General features: G+C 36.6%; 1 protein-coding gene across 1 annotated transcript in view; it reads right to left on the bottom strand.

The window, feature by feature from the left end:
* The window catches only part of USH2A (usherin), a 399,365-nt gene that overhangs the window by 165,969 nt on the left and 205,412 nt on the right, over positions 1–27,984 (bottom strand). Inside the window, exons 35-36 of the mRNA XM_085300119.1 lie at positions 22,961–23,112; positions 18,783–18,945 (exon numbers count right to left, since the gene is read on the bottom strand). Of these exons, the coding sequence (XP_085156245.1) occupies positions 18,783–18,945; positions 22,961–23,112 (315 nt within the window). The remainder of the gene's footprint in view (positions 1–18,782; positions 18,946–22,960; positions 23,113–27,984) is intronic.

Below are 27,984 nucleotides of genomic sequence, written 5' to 3'. Positions count from 1 at the left end.
GCACATGCACGTTTCCTAACCTAAATTTTAAATAGACAAAAGATTTTTTTTATTCTTGTTGCCAACCAAGCAACTTACAGCTACTGGCAAATAAAATATTAGAAGAATATTTTTTAAATTCAGGGCTTGCTAGGATGACTTGCAATATGCAGCTTTGCTTCTTCTCACTGCTTAAACTTTGCTTTCAGTGGGCTGGAAAATGCAGACACGTAGGTTCAGCCTGACAGAAAGTAATACAGCGATAACCCTGTCATATCACTCTATGCCATTCCTGCCTAGACTACCTCAGTATGGACCCTATTTGTGAGTATAAGTGGACGATGCCTCTCTCTTTCCATTTTTCATGTGAATGCTTCTTTCCGTCCTGCTCACAGCTCCCAGTTCTGCCTGTCGGCAAGGGTGCCACATTCCTATACAGCAACTGCCTCAGACACGGGTAAAATTGTGAGAGACACCGTTTCACTTTGGACAAACAGTTTCGGCCAGAAYACCTACTCTTTCCTGTGCATTTTTTGCCCCATCACTCCTGACACGAACTGTCACCAGTGCTTCAGTACGGAAGACCCCCTCAAGAAACAGCAGGAACAACGCAGCTAAGAAGGCAGAAAAGCTCCTTCTAGAACTCGCTTATCCCGTTCTTCAAAACTTTTAGTACCAAAAGATGAATTGAGATGCAAGGGGGTTCAGAGTCACTATCACCTGTAACCTCTGCAAAAACTGAATGTTTTTCAGACACAAAGGGCTTCCCCGTACTCCTGAACTTTTCCCATATTTTTACATATTTTTGTTCTTTTGTTAGCTTTCCTCCCACTGAGGCTCCCTATACTTCCCCCAATATTTCTAAGGGACTTCTTTTGCCTAAGGCTGGTATTCAAGAAAGAGGTGTATTGCTCCCAATTTATTCCTAGTTTACAGCCAATCTGAGTATCTCARTTCCTCCCTTCCTTGTTACATGAATAGTTATGCCCTTAGTTCATCAGCTTGCTCTACCCTCACTAGACTCATTAGGCATATCCTGTTTATTTAACAAAGCTTTACTCCTAACTTACAGATTTAATCAWGTCACTGTTAACAGTACTTTGAGTCTTTGAGCATTTTGTTTTTAAGTAAGTTTTGCAGTCCTGTGATCTTGGGAAAGAGCTACTGCGCTACTGAACGGTCTTCTAGAGTTCCAAAGTTCTTGCTGGGAGCCCAAGGGTGGCGAATAAAAGCACCGATGACCAGTAGGAAGCTCAAAAGAATTAAACCCTCCCACTTGCCCTCTAACTCTTGAGATGCAATTTTTTTTGCTCCTCTAAAATGCGAACACAGGTAGAGATCTTTTGCACTTTATTACCAGGAAAATAGCAGGTATGGCAGTCTGTGAACAGGAGCTGTATAAAAAGTTAAGGAGGCAAAAATGGAGCAGAGTAATTGTACAGGAGAGCAGGGAGCTTTTTAACCTACACAGACTGAACACAGTCAGATATATCCACAGAGGTACTTGTTTGCAAATGATAAACTGCTACTCTCCATAAAAGAAATAATTTACTCTTCCAATTTTTGAGGAAAAATTAGTCAAATGAAGAAAATAGGACGAAAGAGTATCCATATACATATTCAAGAACTATGCATATTTGAAGCAAAGTCAAGTAATAAAATACCCTTACATTAAAAAAGCACAAGCATATTCTATTATAAATCATGGTTTAAAAGTGCACAGCCTTACATAGGACTCTAGCTGGCAAGTGTTTGTATTTGAAAGTTCTCTGTATTTTTGGCTGTACAGTTCTCAAGTGTTTCCAAAGAAGACAGGCATGCCTTTTATCGAGTACGGGTGTAAATAAGTGAATAAAACTCCTGTGGGCCGGTGGTGCGTAAATTACTGCTGTCCTGGGTCTGTCATCCTRTGGGGTTCACTAGATTGAAATAACATAAATGGGTATCCTTTTCCATTCGTGTTATAATCATTGTCACAAGAATTTTAATGCCTCATATATTCCGTAATTTTTTTCTCGSTGCTGTGCTGCTCTGACCTTTTCAATATTCTGTAATTTGACTGGCTGCCCATTTGAAGCTCTCTCCTTTTTACAGCCTTATTAACTCGTGGGGAAGAGGTGAAACGCRGCAGCCTATCAGCACACGTAATACTGCAAAGGTCACGCTGGCACGGTACGGCACCAGCGGGCGCAGAATCCCCTGCGCTAGTCATTAGCGTGCTGATATCTTATTCATGGGACAAAGGTTGTAAGGAAACAGCGCAACGCGAAGCCGTTCTCGTGACAAAGACTGCGACGCAAAAAAAGAATCGAACGAAGCCAAACACGTTCTTCTTCTGTTTAAACACTGTGGGGTTTTTTTTGTTTTTTTTTTTTTTCCCCAGAATTTGCCACGTTTAAAGGTACTTTTCCCATCTGAATCAAAGTTAACATTTTTAGGGGGAAAGGTAATAAACTGAGCACRGTTTTTCATGTACTAAACAGCAAAACCTCATTTTTCATATGCATGCACAATCTTTTCAAAGTCACTGAATATTTTATTACTATTATTGTTTGCAGTTATGATTATTAAAGCAATAAGTTTAAATATAACCATTTTAATATCTCTGTATCCCAGAAACATGGACACAACTATACTTTGCTGCTGACTGCAGGAAGCCAGGATATTAGGTGACTGGAAAATATCACTGAGTGCTCACTTTTCTTTCCCTCATCCTCAAGAGCAAGAGCATCATTACATAGATGATACTGGTTAAAATCAGTTTCCACACACTTCTGTTCACTTTCTGAAGGGAATTCCAACAACTTAGTCTTTTTTGTAAGGCAGAAAATTTCTCCTTCCTCTTATTTGTAGTGCAGTGTGCTAAAGATTGACTGACTGCTCGTTTTTTCCCCAGAACTGCCTGAACATAAGTGATATTACAGTTTTGTTACTTGTACAATACAGAGAGATTTCAACCTAAAAAGACATTTAGGCCTGAAACACTTAAGTCCTGTTCATCGTAAATATTTAAAAAGCTCTTATTTTCTTTCAGTACTATTATTTCTAGGTATTGTGAGGCTTTATTCACAGAAGTATACAGAACATACTGTATGCCACTACATGGCAAGAGTCATTATGTGAGTTTAAGGCTTTGTTTCATATTTTGAAATATTACTACCAATCCACACTGTTTCCATTATGTATGTACAAGTTCTGRTAACTTTGCTTACATTAAGGAGCATGTTGTTTCACAATATTCAAACAGCTGTAAGTGGATCTCTTTCCAATGTAGAAGGCTACCCAGAKAATAGAAGTAGCCAAAATCCACGTCACAGAATAGTCCATACAAAGATGAAAAGAACTATACAAAGATTACAGAGTAACTGGCACAGAAACTTACAGTTATTTTTATGACTACTTTATGTATAAAGAGATTAAACATCTTATCTTACATCACAGAGGAAGCTAAAGTCAGAATAGGARAACAAAAAACGAAACAAAAACAACCCACTCATTCATTCTCTTTCCCCATTTTCCATTCGTCTCGTGCCAACTTAGCACAAACTTCTGCCCCTGCTCTAGTTCCTGGTTCTGTGTCACTAAGTTTTCTAGGGAAAATTCTCTGAACATGCACAGTTCCTCTTCTGTAAGCTCGTTCTTTTGTCCATTAGTTTTGCCTATTCTTCAGCCTCATTAACTCCCAMACAAGCTATTCCTTTCCTCCCAACTAAGATTCTTCTTCCCTCCCTTTCTCCCTTTCCTAGTTTTTCTAGTGCAGTGTTCAGAATCAAAAACATGACTTTCCATTAGTTCTATCCCATTAAAAACAGCTAAATATCCTTCYCCACCATTTTGGTGACTACCTCTTCCTAGCCACGGCCATAATTAACTCTTTTCCAAGTGTCATCCTAATTGTCACGTGGCAATCGTCTCATGAAGTGTTATCCATTCTTTGATTTGATCCCCTCTCCCTCTTTTCAAGAGCGTTTTTTTTTCCCCAGATGAGCACCCTGCTGTTTTTGTTTCAATCTACTGAACCACTATTTGTTCCTTCRCTCCTGAGTTGACAGACACATTGTTCCTAAGGACAGATTATGGTCTTGATCCATCAAACTCAATCCAAAAATTAAAGTCTCTCTTACGGAGAACCTGCACTCTCATTCTTTGGAAGCAGGGAGATTTGCTGGATGAGGCAAGACAGGTAATTTAAAAATACAATGATGAAACGGAAAAACTATGACTCCAAAATATTCACCTTCTCCTGTAAATAATGAACACTTCACATTAYCTGCACTGAAAAACTTCTGTTTTTTTTTCCTTTTTCCCTGATAATTGGAGTATCTTTTGGTTTTAAGAGTGAAAGATATGAAATATTTAAAGCAGAAAAAAAGTCCGTATCACCACATACAGTAGGACTCTGAAAGCCCAGAGACACAGGTTTAGCTTCTGACTATATTACTCTATTTCTATCTTCAGCAGCTCAGTTTCTTCTCTATAAAAGAGGCAAAGGTACCTTCTGTGACTTTTCACAGACTTGCATTTGATACAGCTAGCTTAGACTGTCTTGAGGCTTACAGTGTGCATACACTAAACATTCTGTGCATCACTCTCAACTAGGTCCACGTTACATAGCTACCTGAAATCTGCAGCACCTGGGATTCCTTCCAGTTCTATGATTACAGACCTTACTTGAAAAATCTGTAGTAATACTTAACATGCAAAATTTAAGGAGAGCTTAAACTAGGAACAACAAGGGAGACTGAGAGGCTGAGCAACAATCAGCCTCACCAAGTTTGCAGACGATATCAAACTGGGAATAGTGGCTGACTCCAGAGGGTTGTCCTGTCACTCAGAGGGACCTTGACRGGGCAGATAGGAACCTTATGAGTTTCAACAAAAGGAAGTGTCATGTCCTGCACCTGGAGATGAATAACCCCTYRCACCAGTACAGGCTAGGGGGCTGACCAGCTGGRGATCAGCATTACAGGAAAAGATCTGGGAGTCCTGGAGGATAACAAGTTGGATATGGCCAGAAATGTGCCCCTGCAGCAAAGAAGGCCGAAAGCATCCTGGGCGACRAGAGGAAGAGCATTGCCAGGAGGTTAAGGGAGGTAGGTGACCCTTCCACTCTGGTAGTACTGGTAAGCACTGGCACTTGGATGTGTCCAGTTCTGGGCTCCCCTGTATGAGAAAGACATGGACATACTGGAGTGAAGTCCAGCAAAAGGCCACAGAGATGATTAAGAGCTTGGAGTATCTGTCATATAARCAGAGGATGAAAGAGCTGAGATTRTTTAGCTTCAAGAAGAGAAGGCTCAAGAGAATCTTATCAATGTTTAAAAATACCTGATAAATACCTGATGGGAGGGAGTAAAGAAGTCAAAGTCAGACTCTCCTCAGTGGTGCTCACTGACAGGCCAAGAGACAATAGGCACAAACGGAAACACAAGAAATTCTTTTCAAATGTAAGAGAAAAGTTCTTATTCACCTCACTAAGCCAGGCATGCATGTCTGCCAACAGGTTGGCCAGTGTGATAAGGAGGGATTTAAACTAGGAAAGAGGGGGGAAGGGAAGAGTTAGAGACAATGTAGCAAAACGCAGCTCAAGTTGGGATGCCTCCAGTGGGGTGCATGCAGCCAGGGAAGTGCTTCTGAGACATAGCTATGGGGGAGCCTCTTGCATCCTTCCTGGGAAACCTGTACGCTCCATTACCTCTCTGAAACACCTGTACACCAATGCACACAGCCTGGGGAATAAACAGGGGGAACTGGAGATCTGTGTGCGGTCGCAGGGCCATGATCTCATTGCAGTTACACAGACACGGTGGGATAGCTTGCATGACTGGAATGCCGTCATGGATGGCTACGTGCTTTTTAGGAAAGAYAGGCCAGGAAGRTGAAGTCATGGAGCTGCTCCTTATGTAAGAGAGCAACTGGAATATATCAAGCTCTGCCTAGGGGTGGAGGAAGAGCCAGTCCAGAGCTTATGGGTAAGGATTAAAGGGCAGGCTGACATGGGTGACACTGTTGTAGGTGTTTACACCTACAAGTCATCTGACCAGGAAGAAGAAGTCGATGAGACCTTCTACAGACAGCTGGCAGAAAACTCACAATCATAAGAGCTGGTTCTTGTGGGGGACTTCAACCAYGCTGATATCTGCTGGAAAGACAACACAGCTAGACACAAAGAGTCCAGGAGGTTGCTGCAGACCATTGTTAACTTTCTGACACAGATGGTGGAGGAGCCTATGAGGAGAGGTGTGCTTCTAGACATTGTACTAACCAACAAARAAGGACTGGTTGGAGATTYGAAGGTTGGGGGCAGCCTTGGCTACAGTGACCCTGAGATGGAGGAGTTCAGGATCCTACGAGGAAKAAGCAGGACTGTAAGTAGGATCGCAACCCTGGACTTCAAGAGAGCAGACTTTGGCTTCTTCAGAGACCTACTTGGAGGAACCYCATGGGTTAGGACAGGAAGGCGGGTSCAAGAGAGCTGGTTAATATTCAAGCATCACTTYCTCCAAGCTCAAGAGCAGTGCATCCCTGTGAGTAATAAGTCAAGCAAAGGGGGCAGGAGATCAGCATGGATGAGCAAGGAGCTCTTGGCAAAACTCAAACAAAAGAATGAAATACRCAGAATGTGGAAAAAGGGACARGCCATTTRGGAGAAACATAGGAACATTGTCAGAGTATGCATGGATGTGACGAACAAGGCCAAGGTCCATTTGGAATTAAATCTGGCAAGGGATATCAAGGATAACAAGGGCTTCTTCAAACACATCAGTAGCAAAAGACGAAGGAAATGACAGTCATCTGCCTTTTGAGCTTCTTCTTCAATCCTATAAGTCTTTTAATTGAATTTGTTTCAATAAGACCTTCCAGTTCAAACAGCACCAAGGGGCATCAGCCATGGAAAACCCACCTGCTATATGGGTAAACTAAGAACTCAGGCCATGGCTTAAAAAAGAAAAAAAAACCATAAAATATAGTGATGCTAACCAACTCTGGCAAGCATTCCACAGGTGGAAACAGATTGTATGGATTTCACATATGCCTCTAGTGTTGAGGCTCTACCATTCTCAGCTCCACATAAATAGGAAAATTGGTCCTACAAGCTTGTTGCCTTCTTCACATGTGGGTGACAATGAAGAAAGATGGGTGCCAAGGATTACCAGGGACACAGTGGTCACAGGGTCCGTATATGACCAGAACCAGCAGGAGACTCTGGGGGATCTTTTTAAGAAAATGATGGGCCATGGTGGATGAGCTGGAGAAATAACAAACAGACTAATGGAAGCATTTCTTACCTACTGAGATGCCACAAACAGTGAAGAAAACATGAAACTCTCCCTGCTCAGAAGCCACGTATTGAGATGGGACTCAAAAGGATTCACAACTGGTTAAGGCATGAGCTCAGCACAGGCTTCCAAACCTTATTACATCAACTTACTCAAAATGTCAGCTGTYTATAAAATATCAGAGGTCTTTGGGCAGATTATTCCTTGTACTCCATTTGGTGGAGTAAACCAGCAGCTGCTGCCTGGTGGTAGTCAATGACTCTCCAGTCAGGAAGCCTATACAGTTCAAGYGGGGCAGCCAGGGCTCAGTATCTATTCTGGCACTAACAGCTTCAGGATTGTTCAATGATATCTATACATTTCCAAAAATTTTGAAGTWAAATTGACATAACTGGAAGCTGGTTGGAGAAAGGGAAACCAGCTGGTACCTGAACAAGCCAAGAAACCTTGACCTAGTTTTGCTTGGTTTGGTTTTTCGTTTTTTTCCTGAACACACAATTTATTAATCGCTCATGTATTATCTGCCATCTTCAGATCTCAGAACTAGTTATGGAGTAGTTTAGCAGTCATCATACAAAGGAATGACAATCAATCAGCTGCAAAAGTCTGTCTTGCAATAGCCTGTGTAATCATGTCTGTTAAATGCAAAAAGTCAACTTGCCTTATAAGACAGTAAGAAAATAGCCAAGACTAGAATTCTAAAATTCTGAACTCCAAAGCTCCACAAAACCTGTCCTCTGTCAGCCATCTAATCAGGGGACAGGAAAAATCTATTTACCCAGTGTTGCACTACATAAAGGAAAAAGGCCAAGCACCTATAGCTGTACTGCTAGCTCACTCCAGACACAGCTCACAGGAGCACGTGAAACTAGCGAGATGTTTGCATCAACTGGGGAAAATTTGCAACACCTTTGAAAAGACATAACACACAACATTCTGTATTGCCCATTTACTGCCTGAGAAGCATAATGCCTCTATGAACTCCTGACTCACTAATGCRTCTCCTTTCCTGCCCCAGCATGGTTTAGTAATCCAACTGGTGTAACACCAGCTAGTATATAAATGACTGGAAAGTATCAAATAACAAAAATGTTTGCTGCACTCATGATGTTAAACTGATGACAAAGCACATAATTATTGACTTAATGTATTTTGTTTGAGTGTTTTATAGATGAATAATGAGGCTTTAAAAACTTTTTATTAAAGGAGAGAGTTTACATACCAGAAAGAGTTTAGAAACAGTTAGCTTTAAGATCTTCAAGTTTATTTTTCCATGGTTAGAGCCTTCTTTCTCTAGCTACTAGCAGCACATAAATGGAGATTATCACAGTATCTGGTTTCTGAATCTATGCCCATATTTCATGGATGCCAATAAGAATTTTCCATTCTCCAGGGACACTATCAGAAGGAGACTAGCTAAATACACAGAGTAGAACTGGGAGTCTCAAATCCATAATCAAATATCTAGATTGATTGTGTCACTTGCACTTGTATTGATTTCAATTGGAGCAGCTGACCCAAGGGAATAATAAAAATGTGGAATAAAACTGATTTATGAGAACAAAATAAATCCTTTTGTGAATGGTAATGAATTGGGACTATTTAACCCTTTCAATCACAAAGGGAAATACACTATTTATTTTTTCAGAATGCTGAGTTAGCCAAAAGAAGTCATATAAAAAATGCCAATACTGTCAAATACCATTACACTTAGTTGTAATACTCCAGAAGGAATGAAGCTCTAAACTTGATCTAGGATTTTTATTTGACACGAGACATTCTTTCAGCTTTTCCAATCACCTTAGATGAGGCATCATAAATGATGATGAACCATATAGAATCACTCAGGTGAGCATTTGTTGTATTTACTTATAGAGTAGCTCTCYGTTCAAAGCAAAACCATAYAGAATAACATAGGTATCAATGTTAACTTGACATATCATACCTAAGAAGGCTTATCATAATTTCCTCATCTTTCTGACATAATACTAGAAAGTTAAATAGTCAAAATCTGRTATGATCCCCATTATACAGTCCAAATAAAAACTTCATCAAATCTTGCCAAACCCCAATTTTCATAATRCTTTCTCTACTCTGAGAAAATAAATGGGTTTTACATTAGTCTCTAAAGATGAGCAAATTTGTTTGAGACCAAAACATACAACTRTCTAAACCAAATTTCTTCATCTTAGGATGCACTAGTCATATTATATTTTGCTTGTGTTATGTATTTACAACATTTACAGAAATAATTTTATGTGCCCAATGTCCTACATTGGTTTCTGAACTTGGGATTTATCAGAGATACCTACACACTACTAATTTGGTCTCCTCATTCTTCAAAAAGATTAAAAACTGTAAAGAACATTCATTAACTAAAAGACTGCTTTGATAAGAGAACTGTTCAGCCAATTCCCTTTTATTCAATACTGTTTACCTGTGCCATCTCCAGAAGAATAGGTATTATTCCCTAGGCTATTCTGAGGGAGTAGGTATGGACTCAAAGACTTTCTTGTTATTGGCAGTCACTAGGAATTTGAGCCTGTCAGAACAGATAATAGATACCTCACAGAAACGTGGCTCGGCCTTATGTACTCACTCCATAATATAAAAGCTAATRAGCTACAGGACACAATATGAAAACAGACTAGTGTACATGTGAAAAATTATAACTATTTGAACACAGAAACACAGATCAGTTAAAAAGTACTATTCACAGTCTGATRCTTGAGTTTTATCAAAGAAACAGTTCAATGTAGAAATTAGAGACAGTGCTTTCTTTTGCTTTTCTGCAAGACACTTGCACTAGTAAATAGAAAAGAGCAGCATATCGAGTGTTGAAGGAAATCAAGCTAGTAGTTGCTGTATTGTGAAGCTGTTCAAAAACTAGTGAAGCTTGACTAAACTTTACCAGTAGTCATCCTAGAGTGTGTACAAAACCGCTAGTTTTCTAGTCAGGCAAATCAAACTTTAAATGGCATTTCCACAAGTTGAAGATTCCCTACMTCCAGCTCTAGTGAATGGCTTCAACACAATTATTCCACAACAGAGGATGCAGCCTCTTTTCTTTCTTTCCCCTCAAGCGTCTTTAGGACAAGTGCTTAACCTCCATTTCAGCTAACAGTAATACCTAGCACTTACAGTCTGAAAACATATAGACTGTAACTATTAATCCTGGCAATGCTGCAGAGAGGTAGATAGATCCTATTATTGTCATGTTACAWACACAGAAACAGCTACAGAGGGGTTAAATGATTTGCCCAAGGTCACCAGGGTAGATGAGATGCATGCAAAAGATTTATGATTGCCCAGTAATGCTCTCAGTTCACTAGACCAACCACAGTGCAATTTCACCAGGATCTAGAAACATCAAAGGCATTCCACAACTATAATTTTCTTTTCTTTCTCTCTCTCTCTCTCTCTCTCTCTCTCTCTCTGTGTGTGTGTGTGTGTGTGTGTATACACATATATTTTATATATGTATATATATTAAGCTAGACTCACACTAAAAACAATTATGAATCACAGTATAAGTTCTTATATCCTTCAGAGGCTATAAATAATTGTCTACTGAAATCCTATGGAAATGCAGCCTTTTACATGGGCTGAGCATCTGTCCCAATGTGAATTAGGGTTCCCGTGCAAACTTCTTTCTCTTGAGGGTGGGGAGAGTGTCTTTCTAGTGCAGCAGGTGGCAATGGTGATGATGACAAGGCTGCTGCTGATGGCAATGAYGACGATGATTTTCACCATGCTGTTCCCCTACCACTGCTTTTCACTGGGACTCGCTCAAATGCCTGTTGGTTGGTCTCACTGTGACAGTATTAGTGCTGACTGTAGTATGTTATCATGGTGCAAGTGTTGCACACACTGGCCATTACACTACTGTGCRCATACATTAATGGATTATGTTTAGCAAGCATTTAAATGAGTATTATCTACTTAGTTGTGTACTATGTTTTGGAAGGTAAAGAATGGAGGGAAGGGGTGATTTTCATACTGGTAGTAGCTGCTCCCTTGAGAACCTCCTGTGATAACACTGTTGCGGTTTGCAGGTGCAGGTCCATGAGAAAAATAATCTGAGAACAACAGCATGAGAACTATAAGATAAAAACACTGCCACAGAGGCTCTGGAAAGCTCTGTCTCAGCTGCTTCAGAGAAAGGTTACAGAGCTGGAAACAGCAGGCCCTTAGCATTWCTAAAGCTAAAGCACTAAGGTACCTAAGGCACTAACACAGCAGTACCACAGACTGTAGTAGATTAAAGTCTATTATATATTACAAAGGTAACTAGTAAATTACTGATATCATTGATACCACATACTTTGAGAGTCACAAAAGTACTAATTTTGGAAACTCAAGGCCCAACTTCTTGAAGAAGGGAATATTATGCTTATTATTRTTGTCAAATCTAGTGTGCCTATGCTATTAAAAAAAAAAGAAAGAAAAGAAAGAAAAGAAAAAAGCAAGAATTATTACCAGGGAATTCAGGCTTTGTAGCTGTAGAAAGTATACAGCTACCATGTAATCCTAAATTACTGCAGTTAAGTTAGGATGACTTTTTCYTGCTCACAACAAATAATGATCTGTCTCTGGCATGAGAACACAGGAGGTAAAAAAATATCTTTGGTAAGTGATTGAACACAGGAGGAAAATAGCACTAACATTTACCTGCTTTGGAGGGTGTGGTGGTGGGGAAATCAGGCTTTTGTAGTACTAGCTTCTTGAATGTTTCAGCTGCATAAGAGGAAAAGCTCAATAACTGCTYAATAATAAGCTAAAAAGTTAGGAACTGATGGAATAGCTTGTCTTGAAAATGAATGATACACTTTGATTACATATAAGGAACAACTAAAACTTTCTTTAAAAAGATTTTTTAAAAAAGATTAAAGTACATCAACTTTTATGTATTGTCAAATATTGCATGCTAATCTACACATAGATATTTATATTTTGAAGTAATTATACAAACAATTGTGATTCTTATGCTTAAAAGAAATCCTCCATTGACTAAGAAAATTGGCCTAACATGTCTCTTAGAAATGTTTTAGTAATTTCTGAAACGCATTAATTCTCAAAAACTGTTTTTTTTTTTTAATTGGTCAGTTCTAAAGGTAAAGTGCATACATTGTTCAGTCTCTTTAAAGATAGCATCCCACTGAACTTTCACTCTCCATTCTCAGGCCTTCAACACAATTTAGACCGAGAGCTTTAAGAGGCTTTAGTATTGTTGTTCTCACTTCTACTGCCATCAGCAGGTGGTCTTCCCTCAGCAGACTCTGCATTAAGCAGTAGCTTGATTTTTGATGTTCCCCATTTAAATTCTGACTAGAGAGCATGCTTAAAGCAATCAAGGTTGTAAGAGGAATCCTCTATTAGAAGTCAACTTGTTTATATACTTAGCTTTTTTACAAGAAATTACTGTATCCTACTGTGAAAATTCCCCAGTTTGCCAAGAAAACGAGTAGGCTGAGGAGAAGCTTTCTGGTACAGGATCTCCAAATAAGCAGAATTACCAGATGAATAATTCGAATAATTCTTCCTTTACACAAAAAACCCAAGATGAACTACCATCCTGAAAAGCAAGAAACTTGGACAATAYGGTATCAATAGAAGCGATGTAAACTATAAAATCAGAAAATAATGTCTTGACTTTTACTTTGATTAGCAACACATATTTATAAGTGTAAACTTGCAGCTTTGTGTTGTGAAACTTGCTAAGGGCATACATACAGTTAGCTAAGAATTCTCCTGATGTAAAATGCACATTCAAATGCATCGTAGTGTCCACAGGACTACAGATCGGGATTCCCATTGCACTAACGTAGTCAAGTGACACRGTATGAAGATAAGGATTTCCTCCAACTTTCTTTTCTGGAAGGGTGCAATACAGATTCTTTACTATGAACTTCATTTCAGACATCCAAATACAATTAAAAACAACCTTGTACTTAATCTAAACTACACAGAGGACARATAGGGCTGGCATGAGGAAACTACTTTCATGAAGCCTGCCTCTGTTACCTTTCCCCCTCAGGTCCTCTGCAAATTGGAATTGCTTTAGAGCAGTTCAAAAACTTAAATTCCTCTTAAAGATAGAAAAGCTAGTGGAGAGCTGGTAATTTTAATGTTTCATGCCCTGGACTGACCAATTACAAAACAAATTCCTCTTTTAGGCTTCTTCCAAGGAGGCACCAGGACTTAAATGACTTGAGGCAAGACAACTTGTCTTTGCAGGAAAATATGTTTCCCAGAGCATTGCAGAGTTGGGTCAGAGCCCTCATTTTGTAAAATCATGTTTGATCTCCATATGCAGTTTGATGGGAACAAATACTTGTCTGGAAAACATACCTGCATAAATCAGAATGGTGAAACAGACTTAGCAAGGCTCCTTCCTATGTTTGAACAAGTACTTGCAAAGAATAAAATTATCAGAAGAATATATAGTTGAACTGGAAAATGAAGGATAACTGATATAGAAATTTCTCTTGTAAATATTGTTAAAGTATGGTCAAATTACAAAAAAAAAAAAAAAGAAAGAAAAGAAAAAAGAAATCATTATAAGCATCCTCCTGTGTTGACAGAAAATCCAAACTACTCCTGCTGATCTGCATTTCACACTTGCAATTCCACAGTGGCCTTTTCAATCAATCTATGCTACCATTTCCTTCTCTTCCAGTTTGGCTATTGATAAACGCTGTCCAGGAGCATACTAACTACCCAAAAATAAATGCCATCAACAGTAACAAAACTAAACAGCAATGAAAAACTAGGACATGCATTAAAAAGATATTTATATTGCATGCTTAAACATTCAAGAGTCAGTAAATGACAAACTTAAAGGTGTTTATTCAGTTAGAACATTCTGCTTTGTTTTTATGTATTACAATAGASTTTTTACTGATGCATTGTAGCTTTCACTGTAAAATCATAAATATTCCCCCTCAAAAACAACAGCATCTTTAAAACTTTTGCAAATGATCTGACCCCATTAGAACACAGCCCAGCATGAAATACAACTTACTATAACAAAGAAATAACCAATAAGCTCTCAAACTGTTTAATAAACTTTTAATTCCTATGTGGTGCATATATTGGAAAAAGCAGCTAGACAGAAAGTTAGATGATATCTTAAATAAATATGATGAATGGCAGACCTATTTGGTGGAAAGCTAGTTTATATAAAATCTAAGACAGTCAGACACAGATATGCGTGTGTGAAATTCAAAAGGTTTGGAATAGGAGAAAAAAGCAGCTAAGCCTGGGGACATCTACAGAATCTTCAGCGTAAGATCAGCTGACTTCTCAAAAGTGTTGGAATAACAAGTTCATGACAGAGAAAGTGTTAAGTTACATGTTATTTAAATGCTTTCCATGTCATCAACCTGCTATCTCAACATACCATATGCTATAGTAGGTCACTGATAAGATAACAACATATCAAGCAGAGTTTCACAATATACATTAGGGAGGGTGCTGTAAAAATACAGAAATACAGCATGCATTACAAAAGATCACTCTCTCATATACTGCTATCCATTGCCCTGTCCAGGGGCTGTACTTATGCAGAAGGATTTCAGCACTTCAAGAAATGTATATCTCATAAGTCCATCCTTCAGAGGCTGAACATCTCTTACTTAAAAAAAAAATCACATGGAGATATTATAGGCTTGAATATAAACCTTCCAGGTCCCATGTAGATAAGTTATAATCAAAAAAGAGAGTGATCTAAATCTCATAATCTCAACCCTTTGATCAAACACAATACCCATTATGTTATTAAATTATAGAGACCTCTGCACTATGTCCTTGAAAGCTTGAATATTTATTTGGGTTTCTATAGCTTCAATTCTTTCTCTCAACTTCAACACTTCTATTTCATTAAAAATATCTAAGTAAATAAAGGAAGTAAGTAAATACTACATTTTTATTGAAGTTTTGCCAAAAGTCTATGATTTTTTTCATAATACTCTTTACATATGACCATTTTTTTTTTAACCGGCTTCTCGCATTATGTAATTGGGTATCYCTATTTTCATATAAAAATAAAAAAAAATACACACACATAGTCTTCATTACTGCAGAGAAAAGCTTGAAAGCATGACTGGAGCTACCAAGAGATTAAATGTATTTTGAAAGACTTTCAGATTTTAAGGGCAGCTTTATGATTCTAATTTTGTGATTCATGGTTGTGTTTACATTTACCATATTTAAAACTTTTCTACAAAGCACAAGTTCAGCATCAGAATAGTAGAACTGCACAGGACTGAAGCACGGGACAAATTGTCTAATCTACTCAAGGTTACAGTTATTATGGAAAGGCTTCATGGTACAACAGGTTACAGCCTGAATAACTGGGCTGCTAGAGTAGGGGAAAATTTTCCTATCTGCCATTGCTTCATAGCAAACGGTATTTTCAACACCTAATAATCATTACAGTGCTTTGTAGTAGAAGACAATCAAACTTCTGCTTGGTAAAAAGGTAAATGCACTATTTGGGAAATGACATAATATTGTCTATAAAAGATTCATAGACTCAAGACTCAGAAGTATCCTTTAAAATACTGAATTTAAACAAAGTTTTTTCAATTGAGAGATGTATGCACAGAAATTACAGAAGTATCAGCGTGGTSACCATAACAAACCCACATGATAGGCAACAGTCTCCAAAACCCATTCACTCATGTCAGGTTTCAGACCTGAGAACTGAAATTTTTTCCCAGCTGAGCTTCCCAACCTGACAGTTTAACATACTGCTGAGCAGGACACTAATTCAAGCTATGCATGCATGCAACTATTTTGATGCTAACATGTAGCCATTCTGGGTGAATTCCACTTCCAATTTTTACATTTTAATTTCTGCCTCTTTAACAGACGTTGCAGCAGAGGATGAAATACAGTTGTTCGTTATGTCAAGGAAATACCAATTAGCCATCAGACAATTCAATAAGCTTTGTGTAAAGCCAGTGAACAGATGATGTCTTATATAAGTTTGATGAATTAATGCTTAATTTCCTTCCTGCATCCCCCAAACAGCTAGCATAAATGTCAATTGCTAGAGCTCTGACTTTGGAGAGGGGGGAGACAAGGGAGCAGGGTGGGGAGGAACACTGTTTATTTAGGGTTGCAAAGCAAAGTTTCAGCAACAGTGAACAAATGTAATGAAATTTTCTGGGTTCCATTCCCCASTGATTCTTTCACCACCACCCTGCTCTCCTGAGTTGAACTAACATAGCAACCACTTTAAGTCAACTCTTATAATTGCTTCCAATTTGCCTGTTTTGCTTTTGGCAATTAGCAAACTGAAATGTTATCATGAAAGAGTCCATCTCATTTATAAGGCCAGGTTTTCCCTCCACTAAAATATGCAGGCACTCTGTTCTTTATTACCAGCAGGAGATAAATGGCTGGTTTTCGTTGCTGAAGAATATATAATGGTTAAAAAGTCACTTTTTTCCTCCAGCTCTACATAAATCACAGAACTAGTCAATATTTAATAATGCTTGCCTTGGTCTGGAGTCCCTTGATCACCCCTGTCATGTGTAATAGCTCCCTCTCCGATATCTTTGACATAAAAGCCCAGCTTTACTGCAATACTAACATGTAGAGGGTCATTACGGATCGACATTTACCTTAATCTGTGACTGCCAACCATGAACCGATAAATTCCAGCAGATTCCACTGGGAGAAATCAGTAAACTTCTCAGTGGAAAGAACTGAAGGAAAATTCTGCCGAGAACAGAATACATTTTCTACAAGGGCTGCTCTGCAAATGGGTTCTGACTTTTGAAAGTTCTCTAGCTGCACAGCTTTGCAACATTTAATACCGTTTTGATGGTTTGAGAGACGGGATGACAACTGAGGATGACATGACTTAGAAAGCAAGCAGAAATTTTCTCTGCAAAAACAATGCAAGATTAAACACAAGGGGAATATGGCTTTTGCATTATTCACCCTGCTGCCTTAGCAGAAATGGCTGTGCTGTCAGGGGTCCAGCCAAAATGTTGCTGCTTTTTTTCAAATCGATCATCACTCCTTCTTCCCATAATCTTACAAGTGCTTCACAGCAGAATACATCAAAGCCTTCATTGCATAAAAAAGGGACACAACAGCCTTTACGAGGGGTCAGCTGAGACTGCCTCCCACACATCAAACTCTTCAAGGAATGCATTCTCCAAACAGCACACAAACAAGTTCATTTAAATACTACTTCTTAGAGGACAGAAATTACAGCGTGTGTTCTCTTTACTACTGATACTGGAAACAACAAATTGTTCTCATTCTGAGCATTATAAAAACAGCAAGCTACGAAGCCATCAGTAATTCAATGCTTTATCTACTACTGCATTTATTATACTGATTAAATTTGTGTACGGTACATAGAAGGATTAAATGTCATCCAAACATTATTTCCAACCACAGTTTTGTATTATACTCAAAAGAAAACATTTTTATAGTTGCCTAATGTCAATCACACTATTTAAAATGCACTAAAAATTAATGACAACATTGTCAGGTATAATTTATAAACACTATTTGCGTACAATATTTTATTATTTATTATACCTTAGAGCATGCTTAATAGCTCAAATTGACATATTAAATACTCACATGTATTCTGTAAATATTCATTCCTATTCACTATTCAAGTATTTTACTTTTTTTTTAATATATAATTGAGGAACACTAGATAAGGTATTGCGTTTTATTACCAAAGGAAAGATATTCTCATTGTGCAATGCATTTTAAAAAATTGTCCTTTTACATTCTTTAATGCCTTTTACACATAAGTATCATTGTCTAACACTACTACACTGATTTAATAACATTTTCACACAGACTGCATTCCTTTGTATAGGTTTAAATTACACTAGGAAAAAAAAAGTGGAAAAAAGACAGCAGTCCTTGGTATAATATGGTTTAACAGATTATTATTATTTTTCAGGTTTTTGTATTTTATTGTGAATCTGTTTGTTATATGGAAATAAAGGGTAGAGTTTCATTTTCTTTCTTCTTTTTAAGAACGAGTGGCTGATTTCATTGCATACTCTTTCAGAAAATCTTATATATAAAGGTAGCTGGCTTTTTGTAAGCCTTACTTCTTTACCATAGCTTACAAAAATTTCAGGTATATCCATGCTCAGTCATAGTAGGGAACAGCTCTTATGAATGGCTCCTACTTAAATACGCAAACCAACTGAAATTTTGTGAGTACAGCTTCCTTATCTGAGTGAAGGTTTCAAGATAAGACTCCATGTGTATATCTAGAGACTAAATGAGTGCAGAGAGCTTATCTTTATTTGCCAATTTACGTGTTTGTACAAAATGTAAAGCACCATAAATCAAAGCAGCAGYTCTCAAAGAACAGAATCGATATTTTTAAGATAATCAATTGAGCGGCAAAAACCAACAAAATTTAGTGATAAGGAAATTTTTGGAAAAAAAAAATTAAAGTGGAACACCAATGCTATCATTAGATTCATACTATTCATGCTATTCATACTATAAAGAAAAAAAACATACCTTCATCAGCATAGAAGAGACCAGTGACAAGGACTGTGGAGGTCAATTTTCCGTTAGGTTTATTTGGGGCAAGCCATTTTACTTGAACTTTTCTGGACCCCTCCACAGCAGCAAACACATCAACGGTACCCTCAGGGGCGGCTTCCATTGTCCGAGCCTCCACCTGCAGGTGCAACCACGACCTAGCGGTTTGTTGCCTTAGATAACAAATAGACAAAGAACTGGAAACGTAACATTTTAAGAAAARTTGTTCCTTCAGAAAACACCAGCACTGTATGTCCATACTTTTAAGCATTTTACTTTCTCTCCACCCACAATTGTTTGAGGCTGCTCAACAACTGATTTTCTTTATACGAAGACCCCCATAATGCACAGGAATCAAATAYTGGAAAAGAACGAAACACTCATTTCTTGTAAACACAGTTACACTTCCTCCTGATGCATGATCGTATCTCAGTGAGAAGGGAGGGAGTGGCAAGAAAAGACCATGGATTTTTGAACTTCTGTAAGTTAAAAGACAACATTAATACATATGCATTTAAATGCCTTAGAAAATTACCACATCTGACAGAGAAAGAATAACCTTTGCTGAATAGTTTGTTCCCTGAATTACCTTCTAATTTCATCTAACAAATTTATGTTGCAATGATAAGTAGRTCTTTAAGAGAAAAATATGATAAAAGAGCTAGAAAATGTAATGTGTGTGAATTTTTTTTACTTGAATAAATAAATACTCATTTGAAATTACAGAAACTCAGTATTTAAAATCAAGTATTGTTGCTATCATTCAATACTATGGAACAAAGTAATTTGTTAYTACCTTATTTCTGGCAACAAGTTTCTTTTTCATACATTATTTATTTGGTGTTTTCTAAGGTATAAGATAGTTTCACACCTTTCTAAGTGCTTCTCAGATGCAAGTTCATGGAAGTGCTAATAAATGCTATTTTTAATCTGTCACAACTGCTCTGTCGTCAAAATAACCAAACTTTCTCTGTCCTTGAAAAATGARTATTTTACTTTTTAGCATGTAAAATTTTGAAAATCTTGTTTTACAAGTGTAAGTCTACCTACATTTTGATGTGCATCAATATATCTACACATGTGCTCCTAAATTAACACAAGATTAAATTTAAAACAGGTGAGCAGCTCCAGTGACATCTACAGGATAACTCACATGTTTAAAAAAAAAAAAAAAAAAAAAAAAAAAAAAAAAAAAAAAAAAAAAAAAAAAAAAAAAGCTTCAGGTTTCACTGGCTGAGTGCCACATTCATTATTCGGATATTTCAGTCAAAAAGCATCCTTACAGAAAAATTTGACTACACTGTGCTTTCTAAACTAAAATAATCTGCTGTGATGCTGTGTCACTTAACACAGGTCCTCCGAACTACAGAATCAGAAAATTGGAGAAATGAAAACCAATTATTTTTTCTACTGAAAAGGATTAAGATATTCTTAAAATAGCATGATTAGGTAGTAATCTGCATCACATCCTAAATGGCAGCAACATCTGTACTGTGTCCCTAACCTATGACTACTTCTCAGGGGAAAATTAAGAATGTTACAGTATTACAAAGTCTTTTCTTCATATCCTAATACAAAAAGTACTAAAACTGTTTAGAGTCAGTACAATACATATAATTCATTCTATAGCTAGACCTCTGCAGTATGCTTCAAAAAGAGTATTTCCTCTTAGAAAGGTACACTCTCTATATAAACATGTGGTCCACAAAACCTTTTTTCAGATTTCTTTTCCTAATCTTATTTTATACATAATCTTTTGCTATTTTCTGATGTGTTGATAACTTAAAAAATAAAAATACTCTGCTATTTTATAAGTAACATTAAATGTAGGAGACAATAATAATAATACTGGAAAAAATTGTCATCCATCTAGGTTAAAAGAAAAGGTACTAGCATGAACATAAACTAAAAAGCTACAATTAAAGTTTTGTAACAGTGAGGAAAGATGACAAATATTCAGTGCTGGCTATTTCCAATTATTTCAGAATAGTCCTATGTTGCATTTATTTCTCTCATTTTTCTACGTCTGGCATTTACAAGAATTAACACATTTCAAAAGCAGCAGAATTTAAGGCCATCTGATCTTGTCTACTGAATCTGTTACAGGATATACTATTTCTCAATAAACTGTTTTGGTTTCTTTGTTTTTGTTTTTTAAAGCAGCAGAAAACAATTAGAAGAGATACAAAATATTAACTTGGCTCTACTAGCAAGAGATTAAAATTTCGCAACTTGGAATGCACTTATCCCAGATTTGCACTTCACTTGAAGTAAACGATAATCACTGAAAGACAGTTGAACAAAATCCAACCAAACAAACAAAAATCTAACTGAAAGATAGAAACTGGTCATGCTCTCATAACTGATTAAAATCTTCATATCCACCTTCAGAAATGTAAACTGGAGAAATCCAGTATTTAAGGCAGTCACACAGCATCCTTCAATCAGCTAGGTCACATTAAATACATGAAATACACAAAAATAGCTGGAAGCTTATCAGTTTACTCCTGGGAGGTATTTCCCATACTATTTCAAGTACTCATAGAGGGGAAAGTTTGGGATTGTTTTTTTTTTTCCCCTTCCTGAAGTGTTGGATTTATACTGCAATCAGTATAAAAAGTCAAATGAAGATGTAGTGTTCTAACTTCCTAACAGCACTTAGGTGAGCCTAAATAATGATGTTATACTTCAATTCCTGTGATTAGAGATGGATCGTTGGCTTTGGAAAACAGTTTGTGTACCGATCATGGGATGCAGATGAGTCTCAACTAGAGCAATCCCTACTTTGAATTGTTTCAAAAGTCAAGACACAAGTTTGGAGTTCAGCAGAGATGTGAAAAAAGCTGCTAAAACAWTCAAGAAACCCTARCTTCTGCTGTTCTGTTTTCTTCTTTCAATGCCTATTTGAAGGCATTAAAACAGAAGTATTGAAAATATACATACTTCRTCTGTAAAAGCATCTTAAACATCAYAATTAACACAGTGCATTAGAGTGAMTATCTTAAACAAAGTTTGGTGTTTGGGTTTCTGTGAAATGTAAAAAATATGTACAAGAATGGCAAAAAATGGCCATTCAAGCTTTAAGAGTAAATATCCACCAAAGCAGTTCAAGCTATAAAATGTTTAATAAAGTCTAGAGTCATCCTCTGCAGGTAGACACTGTTACCAGCAGCTGAAAGAAAGCAATCTTGGCAAGATTATTAGAAATGTGGTTAAAAAATAAAACATAAATTTAAACCTGGAAGCTCTTCTTTAGGTAATTTTTCCAAAGTACAATATAGGTTGATATAACATCAATATGTTGATGTTATAAATTACAATACAAAATAAACACAGAACAACATAAAAAACTATCAAATGTTCTTTTTTCCCTTTTCTCTTTATTTTTYCCCCCTTTTCTGGTTAGTAAACAAAAAGTGCACACATAAAATTGAATTAATCAAAAAATTACATTCCAGAATTAACAAACATTCATTTTTAGTTACAGTTGAACATGACACCAAGCATGGCAGGCATTATTCGAATTATTCATCAGCTACAGCCCTATAAAACTATATTGGATTATGAAGTCTTTAACAACACAAAAAAGCCACAGAAGGCTTGTTTTCATATGTTAAATTTAGTATTCCTCTATTCTCAAATTCTGAAAAATGGAATGATATACAAGAACATTAAAATATATCCAATATAATATWTCCAATATAAATATATACTTGGATTCAAAAGATATTTACAAAACATATTTTTCTTGCACTTGTATTACCACTTTTGGCTTCCAGAACGGTCAAATTATCATCAGTCCTTTCATTCAGGCAGCTAGAATTTTGTTCATTACTGAAACAGTAACTCTTTATATATGTCCTTATAAAACTGGCTAAACCTTATCTGCAGCTTTCAAACGTATTAACTCTATTTAATTTCAATAATGTGTGTTTCAGCCTCAAATTCTGCCCTTCTTTACTGTACCTATGCTCTGTTTTGGAACAGTGCCTAACAATGACCTATCAAATCCTTTTTTTTTTTTTTTTTTTTTTTAAATGTCACGTTTTGCCAGATGGGTTAGTACTGACCAGAGTGAATCATCACCATTTACTCTGATATTCACTGCCATCTGACATTTATTACACTCCCAGAATGCAAATTGAGGTACTCACCAGTGGACCGAAAGCACAACCTTTCGCAGTACACGCCTGAACTCTGAAGGAATGCAGACTCCAAGGAGCAAGTCCATAAGCATAATAACTTAGCTGTGATGAATTCTGCATCAGAACATCATTCATATACAATCCATAGCTAGTAATAATACCTAAAAAAMAATGTGATAGTATTGACTTAATATGTGTACAATCACAGTTAGGAAGAAAGTCTTTAATGCCACAGACACTAGGGTAACTATCTTATATCTTAACAGCTTTAATCCAAGCAAAAGTAGTGATCTACATTATAAATGAAATGTTGAAGGCCAGTGCTATGATACCTACAATAAATCAGTAACAACTTTTYTTTGTCATGTCAAACAGCTTATTAATACTCATTTTGAGTGATAATTACCTCAGATTGTTTGTTTTTTACACCAAATGAACAAGATACCCTATTACATTTTTTTCTGAAAAACAGTTTTACCCACTTTTCTAAACAAAACCACAAAATAACACTGATTACTCTGTTTCCTTCCAAATATGCAGYAGAAAAAGTCCTGGAGTAAACAGCATCTTACCTATTCAATCTAAAGAAGTAAAAAGTGTTTGCAAATTTAAAGAAAACGTTAGCAAAATTTCTAATGGAGATAGCTATTTTCCAGTTCAATTGGTTAATACTAACTCAAAATTTGCAGCTGTTTGTTTATCTTATAAATAAGGAAATCTAGCTCTCCATCCTTACAAAGGCATATAATAGGATAGCACGAATCTTGTAGAATTCGGTTTACAAAYTGATGAACTATGCATATACTGTGTTTCGACGTTCATGAACTAAAGAGGGYTGAACCTTACACATTTGCTTGGACTTTGGAAGTTGAACTGCAAAGGAGACCTTTTCTCAAGGATGTTCCTTTATTTTTCTCACTGCTGAATATTTTCTCTATTTTTTTTTTCAAAAAAAGCTATTGAAATGTGAAATCTTAAGGTCAATAAATCCAAAGCTACCAAAGGATTCACCAGAAGAACTGAAGTCAGTTCAGAGGATGCCTTCTAATTCTTYGCACTATATAGACAGTTGCATCCCAGTTTCAGAGAGCAAAAATTCATGAGTTGAAGAATAAATTCAGAAAGAATGTCAAAGTACAAATCTACTGAGGATTAATATTTTACAAAGCTGCAGTTGTCACAACTCCCTCCAAAACTGGAAACCCCATATTGCTTAGCTATGGTAAGCAAAGAAGGGAAATTTTTATTCCATTTGATGAGAACATTTTACGATGAAAGTTTAAGTCATTGTTAGGTTTCACATGGCCACTTCTGGTTCCATATGCAATTGCAGTGTGATCATCACATCTATAATGAGATTGGTTTCCCCAAAAGAATGAAAATATACAACTAAAGCATTTTTTTCTTGATAAAGACTAGAAACTAAGGTGACTCTCACACTGTTCTAGAACACAAGCTAGAGTAGTTTAACCATTTTATTGATTATAATAATGTATTTTAGAAGAATTATCACATTTCGATAGGAAGCTATATGGCAATATACAGTTTCATATAAGATGCTATTGTCCACTGAGCGGTATAAGGGCCTCTCTGGCAGTTAATTGCATATTTAGAATTTTGTGAAACTCATCACGGCAGCTGACTCTCYGTTTTGTTTGAAGTTCTAGCATCCATTTACATGGATTTAAATACACTGAATTCTGCACATAAAATAAAAATTCAGTTGGCCTGACTGATGGGTACYGATTTCTGCACTGCTCAGGTTTATTCAATCACACAAAATCTGCSGGATGAGTCGTGAAAGCATTAGTCAGCATCTTTGCTAAAAAAAAAATGCACAAACACACTTAACCCTGTAAACAAGAGCTTCCATTAGACACAAGACCTATATTAACCACTGAAATTGCCCTTTGAAATTATGATGACTTTGCATAAAACACAGGAAATAATATTACTAATTAACATATTAATATTATTAATCAATCAAGAATATGCATCATTTTTAGGTAACAATGATGCATTTTTGTTTATTTTTATGTTACAAAAGAATGAGACTATTTTGGATTGCTGAAATCCAGTTGAGGGTGGTCAAATAAAAATCAGAAAAGTTCACGGCATAGCTTTCGAAAGAGCTCAGTGTCTGCAGCTCTGACTGATTTCAGCTAGATCAGGAGGCTTCCCGGCAGCCTTGGAAGGGCGGTCTTACAGTGACTGTGTAAGCTCTTCTGGACTGTTTTGCAAGTCTGTAACTGAAATATTCCAGAATTGCTTTTCCCTCCATTCTGTTAGTCTGGACATGACAAATCTCAAGACACATAAAAGATAAGCTTGAGGCTTTAATTTTTTTAAAAAAATGCAAAAATAGCTTAGTTCATCATTTCTTCCTTTAAAGTTGAATTGTTTGAAACTACACTGAGGAAGATGATTGAAACTGAGTAAAGACTGAATGGAGAGATGCTGCATAAATTAAAGCTTATACTAAACTCTTTCAGCTGAGCTTTGAAGTGCGATAGTTCAAAAGATATATATGCTAAAGCAATGCAGAGCTGAATATGGTAGTGATTTACAGGCTCCTTCCTTCCTTTCTTTTCCAGGAAAGATAAACTCAGCTCAAGACACCAGAGATGTGCGGGTGGGAGGAAGTCCTGGTAAATCACACACTACCAATACTACCACATTTCGTAGGCTTCCTAAAGCAAAAATTCTTTGTGGTTCCTTATGTAGTTGCTTGCAAAGCAAGGGCATTATGGTTTGTATTTGTCCTGTGATAAACAAACAAATTATCAAATATTTTATATTTATCTCAGAAGAGGAACATTTAACAAAGACTGATAAAGGTATCCTTAAAACGTGAACACTGGCATTAAAGATGTGTTTTACAGGAACAAAAATGAAGTATTTTATTTATAGCAATAGCACTRACCCTTTAAAGTAATGGACAAATAATTATTAGTTCTTTTGATAATTATGGTAACAGTATTAATCCTAATTAACTCATTTGATATTAACATAGGTGTCGTATGCACCTCTGTGGAATCCCCACTTAACTCAGTATTAATTAACTGGACATTATTTTAAAATGTTCTTGCAATAATAGCATTATGCAACATCTGCACTATGAGAAGCAGCTTGCTGGTCGATATTGTGAGCTCTTCTTATCCCTCTAATACCTTCATCTTTAATAAGTTGATGCATTATCTCTTAATTTTACCTCTGCCTTATATGTCTTTCATTGAGTAAATTATTGAATGAAAAGAAAGAAGAGCTTTTCAGAACAAAAAAGACATGAGCTAGTAGTCCAGCTCCAAGATGTAAAGTTCTCATTCTAAATCAGGCAATAATTCTTTTTGGCCTGGGATAAATAACTTAATCTCTCTATTTTGCCAGTTATCTTTTTTGAAATTGGAATAACAGTGTAATTGCTTGCCTCCTTCACAAGGGTATTGTGAAAATCAGTTAGCGTACGTCTCTAATGCATACTGAGAAAAGGTTCAAAGCTGCCCAAACTTTATTTACTTCTCAAGGCTTGCTAGATATTTTTGAAAAGTTTACCACCCATGAAATATTAAAATGTACTGTATATTTTTGTGACCGTAAGGCTTCACAAGTGGCACATCATGGCCATGAAAAGATGCCATTTTTTGTAATTATTAGTTATAACTAGTTAGGATTAAATCTTGGTTTCACTGAAGACAAAATCAGTATTGACTATAGTAAAATTATATTTCACTCTTTGAAAGAAAACAAAGTATAGAATCACTAGGAATTCCCTGCACATGTATCTACAAGCTCTATTCCCTTTTTCTTCCTCTTCCACGCTCCCTGGAAAAGACCATATAATATCTGAATGAAATTCCAGACTTTGAAGATGAAAAGAAGTACTGAATCTAAAGTACTACAAGCTATTATTCTTAAGCTACAATCTAGAGGTCAAATCTTGAGCAAAAAATACATTTATCTACATGAAGAGTTTCACTGATTACGAAAACAAGCAGTTTCTCTCACAAGCATAAGGAGAAACAAGTGCTAGATTAGTTCACTGAATAGTTTCATAAATTCGTTTTTACTGTATCTTTTATTTCCTATATGAGTTCCATATGGCCTTGGAAGATAGATACAGTGTAGATCGAGACTTGATCTTAATGCATGATCTTTACATGAATAAGGTGAAGTTTTTGAGAAGCCTAAGATCATCTAAGGAAAATTTTCAAGGAGGAAGAGAAATAAAGCTGCTTTTATAAGAAAGGATTTTAAAACAGCACACCTCAAAATACGCAGCAAGGGTATGCTCTGAAGAATATATGGATTTGTTGCTGAAGTCATAAGAATAGGCAAGGCTTAAAACAGAGCATCTGATGCCTCACGTCATCTTGCAGACCCTCTCTAAATCTCACCCYGAACTAAATGGTCTATATTGCTTATGTTATACTATCTATGTATGTGGCATGTAAGTGATAGAAGAAGAGGGGGGACTACTGGAAAGCAACATTTATAAGGCCAGAGAAATGGCCTGAGTCTCATCAATTACTTTTTGTTGGTTTGAGACAACAGAAAATGTGAATTATACAACAAATATATTCAGTATATTATCTTCCAAATATCTTTTTTCTGTACCTCATATATGTGACGTGATGATTCTGTAGGAACTTCAAGGCAAATTTTCCATTTGCCATAAGATAACAATTTTTCACAAAATAGTGTAAACGGACTGTAAAGAYACCAAAAAGGGAGCCCAGAAACTCAATGTCCACGTTCAGATAACAAAATTCTGACTGCTAAATGCTCCCTTATTCCAGTAAGTCTCAAATCTTACCTTTCTTTTTTATTTTTCACTGTGCCATCTTTGTGAATAAGCCAAGTAGCCTGCAATCCTATTTGCCACGTGCAGCCTCAAGGGTAGTATATTAATGCCTCTTTAACTTTGTCTACCCGTAGGCAGCTGGTCTCCAAATATATCAAGAGAATCTAACAAAGTCCATGCTGTGCAAATACCAGCCAGCTTACGTTCCTACTCCACATCAGCAACAGCTAAT

This window comes from Rhea americana, unplaced genomic scaffold (assembly GCF_003343005.1).
Source record: "Rhea americana isolate MKP2758 unplaced genomic scaffold, rheAme1 scaffold_160, whole genome shotgun sequence".
In the NCBI taxonomy this organism is placed as follows: Eukaryota; Metazoa; Chordata; class Aves; order Rheiformes; family Rheidae; genus Rhea; species Rhea americana.
This window is presented reverse-complemented; position numbering and strand designations above follow the sequence as displayed.